The 18,440-nt window shown below is 42.3% G+C and overlaps 1 protein-coding gene across 3 annotated transcripts in view; it reads right to left on the reverse strand.

Moving 5' to 3' along the window:
* Positions 1 to 18,440, reverse strand: part of CACNB4 (calcium voltage-gated channel auxiliary subunit beta 4) — a 236,575-nt gene that overhangs the window by 132,817 nt on the left and 85,318 nt on the right. The window contains exon 1 of one of the 3 annotated variants that reach the window (XM_021702869.1): positions 178 to 263. The exons of the other annotated variants lie outside the window; for them this stretch is intronic. Within the exon in view, the coding sequence (XP_021558544.1) occupies positions 178 to 222 (45 nt within the window). The 5' untranslated portion in view covers positions 223 to 263. Of the gene's footprint in view, positions 1 to 177; positions 264 to 18,440 lie in introns of those variants that run through there. 3 annotated transcript variants of the gene reach the window in all.

Raw genomic sequence — 18,440 nt, forward strand, 5'->3', positions numbered from 1 at the left:
TAATTTCAGCTCACTCTGAACTATACAGAGAACATTCACACAGCAGCTAGCAAGCGCCCGAATGATGTTGGCTTTCAGCTCCATGTTCCCTGCGTTGCCTAAGAAATGGGGTTGGGGGGGTGAGTGGGAGGAGGGAGAGGAGGGGAGAGGGAATCAGCTATCTGTGAAGATACTTACAGCCTCGGAGTCTTCAATTCCATGCAGGTACAAATTGTCATACATGGAGGTCTGATAATCCAGAGCACCTCTGTCAAGGCAAAAATAAAATTGCTACAGGAGCCACGGCTACAGCTAAAAGAAAAGGCCCGTTGGAAGGACTGCACTTGTCTCATCAATTCCCGGGATTTACCAGGCAAGATGCTATTCATTCACATCACACAGGGTGAGGTTATCCCCAGAGGCAGTCCAGCCCTGGCATTTTATCTGCCTTCCCAATACAGAGCATAAAAAAGCAAAACCCTTCCTCAAGCACAGACTGGTGACTGAGCTAGGAAAGCGGCCTGTGATTGGCTCAGCTTCCCTGCTTCAGTCAGCTGAAGAGTGTTCCCTCGGAGAGTGGAGGGCGCCTCAGAGCATCCTACCCAGCAAGGAGCTGCTTCCTGTTTCGCCTGCACTGTGCAGTTCTGCAATCCACACTTAGCAATATCTGAGAGGCTGCTCGGAATGTCTGGAAAGGCAGACTCTTGAATACTTTAAACACGACTGCTCACCTTCTTAATTAAATTCGCAACGGGTGGGGGGAGCCAAGGAGAAATTTTATTTTCAGAGAATATTGCACAAAGACAGGCAAACAGATACGAACTCCCATCCAGCATCTGTGCTTAACAGATGCAATTTAAGTCAAATGGGCAATAAGTCATTAAAAAACAAACAAACAAAAAAACCCACGAAGGTAAAGGAAAAATGGATACGATAAACAGATGTAAGTAAGATTTCTTGTGGGAATTTCTACTGTAGAAGTCTTCAGTGTTCTCACTGAAGTCTCTCTGCCCCACTGGCAAGAAAAGACCTCTGTGACCCAACCAGTGAAGTTTGAAAAAGAAGCCCAAAGTCTCTCAAAGGCTTTTATTTAGATGCAAAATGTTTAATGTCTTTTTAGTTTGACATTTTGAACCTGTGACAGCTAGTGTTTTCACTTAAATCCTTCACCCCCTTTCCAATACTCAGACCTTTAATATTCCTAAAGCAGCACTGATCACTTCCCAAAACCCCAACAGAAAAAGTCCACTCCCTCCCTCTGCTGCCACCACACCACAGCTCGGTTTGACTTAGGACAGGTCGCACACTGGAGCCTACCTAGATACTGCTTTCTGGTCAACCAATAAGGTGCTGCAGCTTTGAAAAAGGAGAGCTCACGCTATGAGAAGGCAGCTAGCTTTGGAAAAAAGAAGTTGGTGGTGGACAAAGGACATAATCTAGAGAAGCTGCATGACTCACTGGGGTAAGCAATGACCCAGAAACTCAGAGGCTCTGAATCCAGTACCCACGTCACCATTCATTGGTTGGATGACCCTGGACCAGTCACCACCTCTACGGGCTTTAGTTTCTTCACCTGCCAAACCGAGGTAAGACAGAACTCCGAGAAAGAACGTTGAAATCTAAAGTGCAACGTAAACACTTATCAGTGACAACCCTGCTTTGTCAGCCGGAAGGCATTGGCTGCAGTTCACGGGAGCTCAGCACGGGCGTGACTGGCTGGCCGTGGACCTAGGAAATGAGGCCTGTCCTTCTAGCCAGTATCTCTGAAAAGCGTAACTCGTAAAGGGACAAACCGGAGTCACAAAAAGCAACACAAGAGCTACAGCAGTTGAGCAGAGCCCAGTTCTTCCAGGTCTGCACTGACCCCCTGATGTCTTTCAATCACAGCTGCACGCCTTGGAAACGGCACCAATACTTAGTCACTTTGAAATATAAAAGATGGCAAAGGGACTCATCTGTCCTTCAGAACCCCAAAATGGTAGGGTTCATATAGGATGTCATCTGTGCCTACACAGAGGGAGGACGGCAGAAGAGGATGGAGGCAACTGGCAGGATTCCAGAGAAAGAAACCCAGTGTCCGCTCTCCCTGTTGACACCTGTGTGTCCTGGAGCGAGTCACTTGCCAGGCTGACCCTCAGCTCTCCCCTCCATAAAGCAAGAGGACTGTGTCAAAAGATCTGGAGCTTCAAATTCTTGTATCAAATTCTATTATTATAATTAACTACAGCCATATGATATTTTAGCCAGAATCTCTAGAAAATTGAGGCAAGAGGGTCTTTTCTCTCCTTAAGATTTTCTAGATCATTTCCTCACTTTACCATTTCAATGGAGAGTGTAGATATTTCCTGAGTGTCTTTAAATAGGCAACTAAATTAGGGGCAAAGCAAGAGGCAATCCACTTCCATAATCCACCCAGATGAGAGAAATTGCTCCCTCCTGGGAAAACTGGACATGTCTCAGCTCCTCTCCTCATTTCTTGGTCTTGGAGTGCTCCTGGAAGCTAATGTGAGGGTCCAAGGGAAGTTTTTAAGGAGCAGAGGTTCATTCAGGGATATTCTAATACATGCACTAAGCAAGTGGGACATCAGGAGGGAGGCACTGGATGGAGCAGAGCATCCTATAGTTACTCCCTGCTACCCTACATCCAACCTCTGCAGGACTAAGAACAGATGTGAAGCAGGTGCTGGCTGGCTTCGTCTGCTTCCCAGGACACTAAAAAAAAAAAATGCTGGACTCAGAACCAAAAACTGTTAGAGGTGGGAGAACCTCAGAGGTCACCTGATCCAGCCCTCATTTTAATATCCAGAATAAATTGCTATATTGAAAACCATAATTTTTTATACTTGAATGTTCCTTCCCCACTCCCTTCTTTCTCACTTTCTTTTTTTTAAGATTTTATGAGGGGCACCTGAGTGGCACAGTCAGTTAAGCCTCTGCTTTGGTCTGGGTCATGATCCCAGGGTCCTGGGATCGAGTCCCACATCGGGCTCCCTGCTCAGCGAGGAGCCTGCTTCTCCCTCTCCTTCCTGCTCATGCTCTCTCTTGCTATCCCTGTCGCTATCTCTGTCTCTTTCAAATAAATAAATAAAATCCTTAAAAATAAGTACATACATACATACATACATACATATTTCATGGGGCAACTGGGTGGCTCAGTCAGTTGAGCATCCGACTCTTGGTTTCAGCTCAGATCATGATCTCAGTGTTGTGAGATCGAGCCCCATGTCGAGCAAGCCCAGCGATCAGCGTGGAGTCTGCTTGTCCCTCTCCCTCTGCTTCCCCCTCGACCCCGCTCACGGTCTCTCTCTCAAATAAATAAATAAGTAAAATCGTTAAAAAAAAAAAAAAAAGATTTTACTTTTAAGTAATGTCTACACCCAAAGTGGGGCTTAATCCTACAACCCCGAGATCAAGAGCCACAAGCTCTACCAACTGAGCCAGCCAGGTGCCCCTCCCCACTCCCTTCTTGATGGGGTTTTCAAGAAAAGGGAGGAGAAGCAGTGGGCATGTTCCCAGGAGGAATTTGGTAAAATAGAAGAAGGTCATTTTGGTGGGAAAACCCCTATCTCTTCCTACTTTCATTCTAAAAACAAGAGAAAACCAGTGAAGAGACTTGGGAGTCTGCCCCTAGGATTTAGATCTACACAGAATAAGCACTGCACCTGCAAGTCATCTAAAGGCTTCACCCAGTCCCCAGGCTAACCCTAGAGTTCCAGAGGAACCCTACAGAGAGATTCATTCTGGACTTCCCTAGAGGAACTCTGAGGAATTTCTAGAAAAATGAACTCTTAACTCCAAGACAATTTGGAACTGACCATCTCTGTCCGAGATTCTCTGAACTGAGAACGAGCTGAGAAGTAGTGAGAGGTCCCTGGGAGCCTCCTGGGCTTGTTTCAGATCATCTCAAGTCCCTAGCTTTTGGTAAAAGGGCCTTGGGATTCCAGCAGGTCTAAGTTCTGAGGGCCCAATTTCAAATCTCACTGCAGCAAGGGGTGAAAAACAGCCGAGGGACTGGCACCCCCGTGGTTTGGACTTGAAGAGTTCTCCAGTTAAATGACTGGTTGAGCACATGAAAGAGAAACCACCCCACCCCCAGTCTGCTTCTACATCAGGCTACAGTGAGAACAAGTCTGAAAACCTTGTGGCTCATCTTGTGTTGGTGTTTCCGTAACACACCTACCTTTCATACTGAGAAGCCTCCAAAACTGCATAGCCCCAAAAAAGACTGCCTCCCATTTTGAGGCTGCTCTGCTGAACGTGCGTCTCACCCAATTCCATTCAAGTCACTTCTCGTTACGATCAACAGTTCAAAGTCAAAAGGCCTTAAGAAAAGGCATTGCCTGTATAATTCTATTTTGTAAAGGACCCATGATTCTTGGTATGGAGGTAGTTCTTACAACTTGCCAAATGTCTCAACTGAGCTCAATTCAGTGGAGGAAATGTTATGGTCCTCAAAAAAATCAGGAAAGCTCTCTTTGGTATCTCAAGGCAAGAGTTTGGTTTTTTGTTGGCTTCAAACTTAGCGACATGGAATTCCTTTTCCTTACCTGAGCTGGGCTTTGTGGTCCAACAAACCCATGGAATTGGCATTGGAATATAAGGGACAAGCATTTCTCCTTTCTACTTGTTTGGGAAGGGAGGGGAAGAGGGAGAAAAAATCCAAGAGCCAGTGCAGATTCGCTCTAAGTTCTAGATAGCCACGAACAAGACAACTGGCATAGATTTGGAAGCAGAAGGGAATTTGCTATCCGATTTTCCAACCAGATTTCTCCAGAATTTAACTTTTCTAAGCCAGTTCAGTTATATGTTCTATAGCAGGACTCTGGGAGGTCAGGGGAAAGATTCTCACTGGCTCTCTGTGGGCTTAAGCGCAAGCCCAAGGCCTTTGCTTGCCAATTCAGCCTTGGGGTTGTTTGCTTTTTTTGTTTAAGTTTTACGAAGTGAACACAGTGTGCTGGACGATCTTCTTCCTCTTCTGCTCTGCAAGTATTAGTCCACTCGTTTACTTCTAGAATGTGCGGCACTGCAAGCATTAATATCGTAACCCCCGTTTCCTCCCTGATGTGCCTGCAGACAGGTGGTACCTGCAGAGCAGACAAAGGAATGAAAACAAAACAAAATAAAACAAAACACTACAATTGATGTCCCTTTTAGTAGTTTTCGGAGTTTGAATTTAGACCTTACGATCCAGGGAGGCAGGAGCTGGAGTCTCTCTGGGCCTCGTCTCTAACATGGAGATAACAACAGTTCCGAACTTAATGAGTTAATATATGAAGGGCACATGGAAAGTGCCTGGCACATGAGAAGGCAGAAAGAATTGGCCTTTTCATTTTTGAAGAGAAGTAGTATGGAATCAGGGCCTCACCCAGCTCCTAGCCACCCCCCCCCCCCCCCCAGTACACTGCCATTTGCGGGAAGGGTATTCCCAGGCATAGTGTGAGAGGAATGCTATGAAACAGGGTGGTTAGGAGCAGGGACTCCTAAGCCAGGCTGCCCGAGTATCCCCGCTGTGCCACTTCCCAGCTGGATAACACTCAGCAAGCTATGTGGCCTTTCTGTGCCTCTCCTTCCTCATTTATAAAAGGAGGATTCTCCTAAGATGATCATGCAGATTAAGAGCCTTGATAGAAGAGAGTGCTCAGAATGGTGCCTGATGGACACTCAGTGCTCCACAAGTATCAACTGCTTCTTTAAGTCCCGGCCCGAAGCCCTGGTGCTCTTTGCCTCTGGGGTGGGATTCCTCACGCCTGCCCCGAATGCTGGCCTGGTCCTCTCTATCCCCACCTGGGGCCCCGGTTTCAGCCAGCAGAGCTGAAATCAGCATCCTGCCTCCTGTTGACCTACTTAACTTCATGCCAGCCTCCTCCCGGCAGCCCACCTGCTTCATCTGGCCAGGCTGCCTGCACCTTATGCTGAAGCTGGCACGCACGCCCAGGCCTCCTCAGCCTGGCAACACCTCGACCCTTCAGCCGCCATGCTGAACTCCCCATTTTTCCCATGAGCCCCAGCCCACGAGATACCCACACTCCTGGACTAGACTCCCGGACACCCAGCACTCTCACACTGGCCTTACCAATGGCCTGGCCTCTTGCCAAACTAGAATTCTGACCTCCATCACCCCCACCAGCCACTCCTGGACTGCCCCCAGCCTGTCACCCGCCGCTGCCAAGAAAAGGTCCCCATGAAAACCCTGTAACGCCTGCCACTCCTGCTTCTTACCAAGGAGGCAAAAGCAGCATGAGAGAGACACACGGAGAGAGACAGTGATAAACAGGCCGAGACAGAAAACCCGAGAGACACTCAGAGTAAGAATGAATATATGGACTAGCTCCCTTCCTCCCTGCCATTCTGGATGGCTCCAGGAAAAAATAATACTTCATAATTCATAAAAGAGTGAGTGTAAGTAAGGTAGGAAATTCCCCTGGCCTATTCAACTCGACAGAAAATGACAGATCTCTCCCTCTGATTGACATATTACTCAGAAGTCTCTCACTTCCCAAAATTTCTGGTAAAAAAATGCCCATCTCTTGGCAAAAACATTCCATACAACCACAATTTTCATTAACGCTACAGAACTTTATCTTCCACGCGTCTCCAAAATGAACTGAGCAGACCTGTCCAGTTGGCCCCTCACTGTCACCAGAACATCAGTTAGCTAATATTGTTCATGCTGATATCACAACTACAGCTTTCCAATTGCCGCCTGCTCTGCACTCCTGTAGAGGCTGGTAACTTGGTATCAGCAGGACAGGACTGCATCCTCCAGGAAGGTGACCGAGGGATGGGCCATAGCAATACCAGAAATCCCAGAGACAGAAACGGAGCCAAGGAAGTGGCTGCCATCATAGCCGAACGGTAATCTGATTCCTTTATCGGCAAAGCTTCAGCAGCGGTGAGAAGCAGGAAAGGGGGGAGGAAGGGCTCCATCTCCCCCATGCAGCAGGGCAGAAATGAATCAGTCACCAACCTACTACACGGTTTGGGCAAACCATTTCTCACGGTTCCTAATTTGCAATAAGGGGTAAACATTAGTTGAGGGTTTTTTTTTTTTTAATGTAAAATTTGTGAAGTTTTATTTTCTATATTGTTACTACTTTTAGGCAGAAATTCATGTTTTTGCCTCCCAGAAGGAGTTTTTCTCTCTGATTTGATAACACAGTTCATGCACAGATCCATTTGGCCATCAAGTAACACCCAAAAATGTCTCCTGGGTACATAATCTGTCCTCCAAATAAAACTTAGATTGTGTCAGATCTTATCTGAAATTTTCCAAGGCTTCCTGTTGCTCTTAAGATAAAGGCCTAAATCTTTAACTTGGTCTAGGCTGGCCTCGACGTTTCTCTTCTGGCATCCCTCATTTCGCACCCCCGTCCCCTTCACTCTCTTCCCTGCAGCCAGCCCGGTCTTCCTGGACACATCACACACTCTCCCACCACCCTGCTTTGTCTATTCTGAGCCCTTTGCCTGGAACCGTACACCTCTCCCACCTCACCCTCCATGAATAAGCATTAGTGAGACTGATGAATTAATACCTTTCTCCAGAATGGGAGTTCTATGGGAAGAGGAATCATGTAGCTTCTTACTCACCATGAGATCCTCACAGCCTAGCACAGAGACTTCCACATAGATAGTTTTCAACAAATATGTGAACAATTCATGATGGCCCTGAACTCCGTGGCTGCTTCTGCACTTTGGCTACCAAAACAGTGTACTGACTAACAAACAAACATAAAGTTTACAAGATGAAATGTGAATATTTTCTGAAGATAAGAAAACTCAGAACCTGAGCATCCTTAGAGAGTCCACACCAAACTGTCTTCATGCCCTGACTGGGAGAGCAGTCCTGTTCAGATTTAGATTCTTACAAACTAAATAACCTAGGTATGACATACTGGTATTATTTTAACAATATCTTCATTTCAAAGAAAACAATTTACGATGTGCTGATAATTTGGGGGTGGGAGGTGAAGGTGAAGGAGAAAAGACTCCACGATCATTCATACCTTCAGAACCTTGCACAGGGTATTCATATTGTCTGGGAGGTCTCCTCCACTATGCCGCACTCCACCCTCGACTTTTTGTATTTGGTGAATTCATTCTTTCTTTAAGATCCAATGTAAATGTCATGAAGACCTTCCCCAACTCCCTTAGACATTAAACACTCCTTCCTCTATATTCTGTCCTCCTCTACCTCCACTAATGGGCCTACTACATGACAGTGTACTCTGTCCAATAAACCTGCTTCTTCCACTACAAGATGAACAACTAAAGAACAAGAACCATGTCTTACTCAGTTTTGTACCCAAATGCTTCATGCCATAGAACATCTTCCATAAATACTGGTTGCAGGAACTAAATAACACACATGAAAAGAAAATCCCCATTTTGGGCTGTAATGTCACGGTCTCCATCATAACCCATGCAGCCTAGGTGAGTAGATGTTTGAAATCTTAAGGGAGTCAAAAGAGAAGGGAATGAGCCAGGAATCTGTGAGGTCAATTTTAAGGCTGCTGTGGATTTAGAAAACAAGCCCCCAAAATGGAAAGGAGAGTCAGGAACCCAGGTCTGAGATGGACTTAGGTCAGCTAAAGGGGCTTTTCTTGTAAGGAATCTATGAGCAAAGGGGATATTGGTGTATGATGGATGAATAGTAGTATTAGGGTCCTGGGATGTTTCCTAAAACTTTGTTGCCTCAGAACGTATTTTTGAAGAAATACCTACTTCCCTTTGGAAAAAAGTACCAGACCGTGTATCTTTCAAGGGCAGGAACTATGTATTTTTCATCATGTAAATGGGAGTTAGACCCCTGTCTGATCCAATACCTACCACAATAACTGGAAAATACAAGTTCAATGACTACACTGGAAAAAGCTGAGTAAGCAAGTATGATATAAGATGACCTCCACAATATAACATAGCCCTGAGGGGACCATGATCTCAAGTTCTATCCTATCTCATGCAGCCTCAGACACTAAGCATACTACAACCTCAACAGGGCAGTAGGAAAATCTGACCAACGCCCAAATACTAAGCTTGGAGTAGCAATGTTCATTCTAGATCCCACCTGAAGTAGACCTAGAACTTTTAAATTACTGCTGGACTTGAGTAGGATTATCTCAGGCAATAGATTGGTCTTAGGCTTCAGGTTGATGGTTTTCAGTTTCTGCAACTCAGTGAACAGTAAGGAGAGAATGGTGGTTTTGGTGCATGCTGCTGACTTTAGCCAAGATGACTAAAAGCCCTAGTATCCATTCTCCTATTCTTCCTTTTAGCAATTAACCGCATTCCACCCCCAATTTTAGCAAGGCATATGACTCTCCAACTAGAAACTACATTTCACAGCCTCCCTTCCAGCTACATGTGATCCTGTTCTTGCCAACAGAATGTAAGTGAAAGTAATGCATCCAACTTATACATCACATATCCTGACACATCACAACTTACACGTGTCCTTGAAAGGATACTGATTGCCCACCACATGCTCTCTTCCTCATTCTTTTGGATGTGGTGCTGATGAACCAATTTCCACCACACAGATGGAGGATGAAGAGTAATAAGGCTAGAGAAGCTTGAGGCAGTAAATGAACTGTGGAGAGTCCTACCTCTGCTGTCCTGGACTGCTCTCCTGCCCTGTGGAGTGAAAGAGAAAGACACCTCCATCTTATTTAGGCATCTTTACTTGGAGGTCTCTTTGTTGAAGCAGCTTAGGCTAACTAATCCCAGGTGCAAAAGTAACTAAAATATACATGCTACTAGAGTGGGAACAAGGCAACCAGAAAAAGATGTTCAGAACTGGGCTCAGATAAGGCACCTCACTAGGTTATGTCGTTTCTACTAACTCTTCTTTCACAAAATGCTAACAAAACCAAAATGGTGGTCAGTTATAGCAATCCCCACCCCATCCCCTCCATCCCCTTTAAAGCCAGAACATTGTTATATAAGTTTTTAGCCACAATAAGCTTGTTTATTTTCTGAAACCAAGGATAGGGACAAAAACAAAATGTTGGTAAACTAAAAACACATAAATTGCCAACTGCATACTGCTTTTTCAAAGCCCAAATGATTTTTAAAAAATTTTCAACTTGGGGTGCCTGGGTGGCTCAGTTGGTTAAGCTTCTGCCTTCTGCTCAGAACCCTGGGATCAAGCCCCAAGTCAGGCTCCCTGCTCAGCAAGGTGTCTGCTTCTCCCTCTGCCCCTCCCCTGACTCTTGTGCTCTCTCTCTCTCTCAAAAAATAAATAAAATCTTAAAAAAATTTTTTCAACCCTATTGAGTTTTTGAATACTAGTAGACCACTACAAAGAGAAAATTATTCGCCACCTTTTAGCAAAGTCCATAAGGATTTCCCGAAGATTTGAATTTTCAATAGAATTTCTCTTAGTTCCCAATCTGTTTGGTCATTTCCTTTGCAGTACTGGATGGAAAATTAGTTGGAGCACTAAGTCCAAAGCCTTTCCCCAAGAGGCACAAATGGAAACAAGCTGAGCTACTTGATCTAAATTCCAATTCTCAGAAGTGATTCTTGCATCAAATATTAAAAAAAATAACAGTAATCTCCATAGAAAATAGTATAAATTTTGGGACAAATAGCAAAAATAATGTATGTACATTTGTACTGACAGAAAACAGGAGAATAAAAAAAAATAATCCCTTATATCTGTAGGCATGTCTCATAAATCCAAAAGCATAAAGATTTTGGAAACACACACACACACACACACACACAGTACTGGCCTTTGCAAAGTTGTTTGGCAATGCATTTTTCCTAATAACAGAAAGTGATTTCTCAAATATTTAAGAAAGATAGATTGAAAATTAAAAACAGCAATATCCAGAGGCTTCCTGGATAGTGCCTGGAAGAGCATGGGACTTTTAATCTTGGGATCATGAGTTTGAGCCCTACATCAGGTGTAGCGATTATTAAAAAAATAAATAAATAGATTTTAAAAATTAGCAATATCCAAAAAATATTTAGGTGCATGTACCTTACCGCATATGAAACTCACCACATTTCTGAAGCATGTGTAAACAGCGAAAGTTATAAGTACTACTTGACCCTCTGGTCTTGTGTACCTCAGAAATCTGTTCTCCTAAACTGAGAAAGGCAATAGTATTACAATTTTTCATAAAGAGTAGTTTAAAACAAATTATTTCTAATAGTTCCTCTAAGTAACTCTTTAACACCCAATCAGCTCTAACTAAATATAAAACACTACAAGATAGTAAACTAATAACCAGTCAGTCTGGAAATAATATCAAATCATAAGGTTCCCCAGGTTTCTTGGGCTCCTCTAACCATCCATTTAAACCTATGGATCACATAAACATGGAAGGACTGTTTCAACAAATTTGGATATGTTAACATACAATGAAAGAGATATAAATAGACACCAATAGTTGATTCCAGAAAATGGGGGAAATTCATAAACACATTGCTCTCAAAGTACTATCAGCAGGCATTAGGAAAAGGAGTACTATTAGTAAGTGTTCAGATTTACCTAACTTAGCAAGAAATTACGAGCTTTTTCCTACAAGATACCTTTAAAATTTGCCATCAAAGTCTTGAACTAAAAGACTAAAGACAATGTCAGGCAGATGGCCTTTGGGACTCAACTAATAAAGGTTTACTTTTAAAAAAGATTATCTGCTAAAATACTAAGACATTAACCAACAGCAATTTTGGAAATCATTACCTTATCTGCCATCAAGCAAATCAACTACTAAAAGTTGGGGGAGAAGAAGAAAGGTCCACTAGGAGAAAGGATGATCAAGCTAACTTCATAGTAAGTAGAGGTCATTTATTTCCTTCCACATTCTGCTCTTATTGGTTGTGTTTACTTCATTTTGAACCTTATACTTGATGAATATAAAGCAACTAGAATGATCTGAAGAGTTAGAAATCATGGGGAAATTTCCTAACTCCACATAGCTCTGAAACCATAAACGAAGAGAATAAATATATTTTTCATTATATTTGCCTTCCATCTTCTTGTTTACTGCCGTCTCTATATCTTTCTTGTCCTTACTTGAGCCTTATTTCATTCACTCACTACGCTTTCCCCAAAACATGTGCTTACGATCCAGCTTCCTACTGCTTCTTATGCTTGAAACCAACTTAAGCATTTTTCTAGTCTACCGAAATTTCCCACAAATCGCCCCTTTACAGATCAACTCTCCACTTTAAAATGAGATCTTCCACAGCCAAACAAAAAATTTTTGTTTTTCCAACATTTCCAAGGAGTATATTTATTTTTTCTGAGTAAATATACTCTTCTAAAAAAGAAAATTTGCAACAAAATTCAGAAAAGTACAAAGACAAGAAGAAAAATCTGTAGTCTTACTGTTAAAATATGATTATTGTTACTACTTTAGTGTTTGTCTTTGTATGCATTTTGTTTCACACTTAAAACATGTTCCTAGGGTGCCTGGGTGGCTCAGTTGGTTAAGTGTCCCACTCTTGATTTTGGTTCAGATCATGATCTCAAGGTTATGAGATCAAGCCCCACATCGGGCTCCGCTCTGGTGTGAAGACTGCTTAAGATTCTCTCTCTCTCTCTCTCTCTCTCTGCCCCTCCCCACTCTAAAACACACACACACACACACACACACACATTCCATGTAAACTTTTGCATTCTCTTAACAATAACAACAGAAGTATTTTCTCCCGCATTACCAAAAATTCCTCATAATTTATTAAATTACATAATACTGCATCATATATGCAGTTCCCATTGTTTTGCTCTTGTAAGTAATGTTGGAATTATAGTCGTCTGCAATTCAGATTAGTTTCTTGGGCTGACTCCCAGATATTCTTGGGTCAGAGTGTATGAACATTTTCAGACTCCTGGTCACAATGCCAAAGGTTGTACAGAAAATTTTCTACCAATTTACATACCTATTAGTTAAATGTGAAATGCTAGCTCTTAGTCTTATCACTAGCCATGGAGCAAGGTGGGTACCTAGGGGTCTAATTGTTTTAATCTGTTAATTTGATGTGCAAAAAGTGGCATCTCACTGACACTTTAATTTGCAGTTTTTGCTAAACAAACATATATATTTGCTAATAAACAAATATTTTAGTGACACTACATGTTTTCCTAAGTACAGCAAATCTACTTTCTCTGAGTGATGAAATTCCACACCTAAATAACAGATACTGTGATGTTCTTGTCTCCAGTTTCTTCTGGAAAGTCTTATGAAAATGGCATCAAAGGCAATGGCTCTCCGCAACAGCAGAAGATCAGAATCACCTGTGGAACTTTTTAAAAATCCATTCACAGTCCAGAAACCCAAGCTCCATCATGTATATTTTCTAGAAATCCCACTGCTATTTTAGTAGGCAACTAAATGAGAAGACCACCAGGCTAGGACTGCAAAAGTCAAATATCACACCTGTCAAGTAAATAAGCAAGTGCATGCAGTTCTTCAGGGATGTGATGAAGAGTGTATGCCCTAAACTCTCATTTTATTCTATGGCGTTGACCTTACATCCATAAAGCAACTTACTCGCTCTGTGAGATCCACTTTTACTGGGTGCCATAATATCGCCCATATCTCTTACTCTCATTTCTAAGAATTATCTTGTTTCACATGATAAGAAAGTAATTTAAATACTGATGTACCTTGTGTTTATATTCCCAGCACTTGGCAGAAGTTATTTCCACAGTAGATAGGATAAACAGCTGGTGTGTATTTCCAAAATGGCACTTCTTCCAACTCAAGGAGAGCTTCTGCCTACATTCTATGGGCCAGGGATAAGTGTTCATACTATTTATTGATTTATGGTGATGTTTATCAAAATAAGAAATCTCAGCTAACCCTTAGACCCACCCCAGTTCCACTCCCATCTCTGAACAACCAGTTATTCCCCTTGAACACTATTAAGCACCACAGTTGGACAGTTTGTGGACATGGATACTGGTGTGACATGGCTCAGCATAGTCATAACCTGACATAACCTGGGCTTAGAAAGTGCCCTGATCTTACTCTCAGAACTAGGTTAGCTAATACTATCATGGGAGAAAATATGAGGGGAAAAAAGAAGATCTGATGTCAGAAAGAAAAATGTCCTCCATGTCAACTCTAGTAAATCCCTTTTGGCTGGAATGTACTAGCATTAAGAACAGCCTGGGCCCAACCAGACTCTCCTGGCACTGCCTGGATCTCAGTGCCACATTTAGCATAATCCCCTACTGGGGGGAATCCCAATTTGGGGATCGCAAATCAAATAGTAATCAATCATCAGCACAAGAAGTTCTGCAAGAATTGTTTCAGAGATTATTTTTTTCCTTTGTAGGTGCTAAAAGTGGTCATCTTGTACCACCACAGAGAGACCATTCTGGAAGGAAGAGATGGAAGGGTAGTACCAGCTAAAGTGCTAAAAACCAGTACTTACTCTGTAGGGTCAAAATTGTCATGTCCTTGACAAATCCATAAGTGGAAAACTCACTCCGATTTTCCAACAAAAAAAAGTAATGGACAGATTTTCAAAATTAGGTAAAATATGAGTCCAGATTAATTATTTTATCTGTTCTGCAGATAAATTCCCCCAAGTAGCAGCATTATCATGCCAACCACCTTGGGCTCTTGGTACAAATTAACTGAACACAACAGACAGGCTATTTGAACTTCAAAAATTAAATCTTTATATGGCAATGAATATTCTTTCTGGTTTACTACTGCAGCTCAGGGGCGGTGCTTCAATCTCTTGGCTTGGTTGAGTTCAGAGAAGCAAAGTGAACACTCTGTTTCATTCTACTCATCTCTCTCCAGGGGCTCTTTTGCCTGCCTTTGGATTGTTCCTGCCATGAATATCACCCTCAAAAAAGCCTCAGGACAGAAAAGCTTGGGAGGACACTGAGTATAATAAGCTGTGATGAAGCATCTAAAATAAAGGGACTTTTGTTGATGTTTTGAACTAAGTAAAAGAAAAAAAAAAGAATTAACAAGTGCACTAAACTTGAACTTGGTGACTGGAATTAGCAAACCAGGACATATATACAAGTGTATTCACGAGGTCACACGTTCACACCTAGGCATTTAGCTGTGTGTCACTGTAAATCACCACGCCAGCACATTCCCTCCTCTTCATTTTTTTTATTTTTCTAAATTTAGTGCCATTACAAATGCTCTTAACTCAGATAACTTAGAATCTATGCACAGGAGAGTGAATCACAATTTCCATGAGATCCACCAATTTAAATGTCTTCCCTTTTGTATATTTCCATTACCAATGACACTATCTCAATCATTACGTGTCATTTTTCTGGTGTTCATTCTTGAGGATTTTATACATCTGCATAAATATGCCCGAAAAATGTCTTTACATATAGTCATTAGAGATTGTACCCCTCCTTTTGAAAATTTGATCTCATGAAATGATTTTTATATTCCCTTGTTATTACCAAAAAATTTATTACCAAATCAAATACAATTTTTTCAAAAGATCCTGTTTGAGATGAGGATACACTGTTAAAATAATCTAGAAATCAAAGTAAAGTAAAATCTGATTGGGAAATTGTTGCAAGTGATTGGCTATAAATTAATGTTACTGTCTATTTTTTTCTAAAAGAAGTCAAAGTGGACAACGAAAGCAAAGGGATAGACAAACCAGGCTCCCTACCTCAGAACACTGCCTCTTCTATATATTCCTTTACAGGTGTCTCTCAGTTATTCACATTCACTTGCTCTTGGCCCTACTGAGCTCTCGAGACCCTAAATACCTCACTCAGTACATCTGCCTTTCCTATGTTCACTTCACCCACACACTGGTGGAATCTAAAAACTTTCTCCACCCTATACCAGACTGTGTTGACAGGTCTGATTTTTTTTTTATTTTCTTTTTTTTAAGATTTATTTATTTATTTGAGGGAGGAGGGGCAGAGGGAGAGGCTGAGAGAGAATCTCAAGCAGACTCCATGCAGAGCACGGAGCCCAGCTCGGGGCTCTATCTCACGACCCTGAGATCATGAGCTGAGCCGAAACCAAGAGTCAGAGGCTTAACCAACTGAGCCATCCACGCGCCCCTGATTTTTTTAAATGAGAATTATGCAGATGCATCCTTATGACCTCCACCGGTCTCTCAACACTACTTTTTAGTCCACTCGGACTGCTATAACAAAACGATATATTGGATGGCTTAAACAGCAAACATTTATTTCTCATAGTGTTGGAGAGTAGGAAGTCAAAGATCAAGGTGCCAGCAGATTTGGTGTCTGGTGAGAAGCCTCTTCCTTGTTTGCATATGGCCACCTTCTTGCCAGATTCTCACACGGCCGAGAGAGCGAGCTCTGGTGTCTTGAGGTCCTCTCCTTATGAGGCCGAGAGAGCCAGCTCTGGCGTCTCTTCCTCACTAACCTCATCACAGAGGCTCCACTCTCATGACCTCATCTACACCCAATTACCTTCTAGAAATCCCACCTCCAAATGTCATCACATTGGGAATTAGAGCTTCAAACTATGAATCTGTGGGGGACACAAACACTCGGCCCATAACAACTGTCCAGCACTCCTGTATCTATCATCAGTTTCTCCTCAGTCCACACAAACCTTCGTCAGTCTGAAACTCCTACCTCATCCCTCTTCTTTTACCATTAACACTTGTCTCACACCCTAACTCCCCAGGAGGAGAACATATCAACACTCCCTAAATTTCCTGTTCCATCCTACAAATTGGACCTCTTTCTATTCTGTTCCTTCCAAGGTTGATCTCTTCATCTGTACTCAGAACCCCAATTTCTCAGGTCTCATTATGAACCTGGTTCCATATACTCTCTTGACTATAACTTCAACCCACACCTCTCTCCTGGCTGTTACCCTTAACACACAAATGTTGTGAAGTACCATCACTCTCAAGAACAACCACCCTTCCCTCACCTTGCCTCACCCCACTACAACCTATTTCCATTTTTCCTTCATAGCCCACATTCAGAGAGTGTATCTACACTCTTGATCTTCATTTATGCTACACTAGTCAGTCTTCACAATCTGCCCTTTATCCTCATCTCTGACTCAAACTGTTCTCACCAAGGTCGCCAATGACCTTTTTGTAACTGTATCTAACAGAATTTCATCTTTCATGACCTCTGACACTTTAGACCTCCCTTTTGTTGGAAACTCTCTGGCCACCTCTCCAATTTTCCAGAATTCTACCTCCAGTTCTCCCTTAGCTTCAACCACCTCCCATCTTCTGATAATTCATAAATAAGTATGCTCAGGTCAAATTTAAGTCTGGAGTTCCAAGTCCCTGTGCTGTAAGACAGAACGGGCACTGCTACCCAGTTGTCTGATTTGGAGATTTAAAGATCATCCTTGACTCTTCCCTTCCTTCTTTCCACTGAATCCCATATTCTGTTATTATCCCCAACACCTTTTGAATTCCTCCTCTTTTCTCAATCCCTAGGAGTTTAGGCTCTCCTAATTTTTTCACTGCATTATTGTGACAGCCTCCTTACTGGCCTTCCTGCCTCCAGCTGTACCCACCTTTCAAGTCCCACATCTTTCCATTTTAATACCAAAATATTCTGTAAATCTTATGACATTCTGCTTAAACAACATTGATAACACCTCCCTTTCTTTGGAATAGAATTCAAAATCTTTCATGGGTAAAGTATAAACCACATCCTGAAGTGACCAGCCTCATCTCTTGCCTGACATCCTCACGCCACACACTCCAGCCATATCATATTATACCCTGAAGTATTTGCACTTGCTATCCTGTGTTTCTGAAAACACTGAAGCCTTTATCTCAAAAAATAGTTTGCTACCTCATTCTCTTTAATCATTCAAAAGCCAACCTGGGAATCTCCTCCCTTGGAAGCCTTGCCAAAAGCAAACCCCGCTCCGGTCAGATTATAAGATCCCTGTTGCAAGATGTCCCAGGTCCAGATGCCACCACATCATAGCACTTAGCACACTGTGCCGTCCACAGTCAGGTGAGAACAGGTGTTCCAGGAGGAACAGGGGCTGGACCTTGTTGCATTGTTGATTCTACCACAGTACCTACTATACAGAATGTGTTCCCCAATTTTTTTAATACATGAAAGAGTTCTACAAATTCTGGGATCAACCTTGTCATTGGTCAAGGAGTTTCAAAGAAACACATTCTAATCCCTTTTACCCTCCAATTATACCTGAAACACCAATGTCATGACATTCATCCTGATGAAAGCACAATTTCAATGGAGCAAGTGAACAAGGAGGTAGTCAATAGCACTGGAAAGAGATCACCATGTGCAAAGACACATAACAAAGGATGTGAGGAGAACTTTCAAAAATTAGTTTGATAAAATGACAAGTCCATTTACAATCTTGCTAATATTTGTTTAAACAGCCATTTTAGAATGATGTTTTGCAATTGGGAGTTGGGAAATTGTGTAGCTATATAAAATGACATAATCTAGTGGGAGTACATTTGCAATGAATTACATATGGAATGAAAATTATACTAAGGTTCTTTCAAAA

The sequence above is a fragment of the Neomonachus schauinslandi genome, chromosome 3 (assembly GCF_002201575.2).
Source record: "Neomonachus schauinslandi chromosome 3, ASM220157v2, whole genome shotgun sequence".
NCBI classification, from domain to species: domain Eukaryota; kingdom Metazoa; phylum Chordata; class Mammalia; order Carnivora; family Phocidae; genus Neomonachus; species Neomonachus schauinslandi.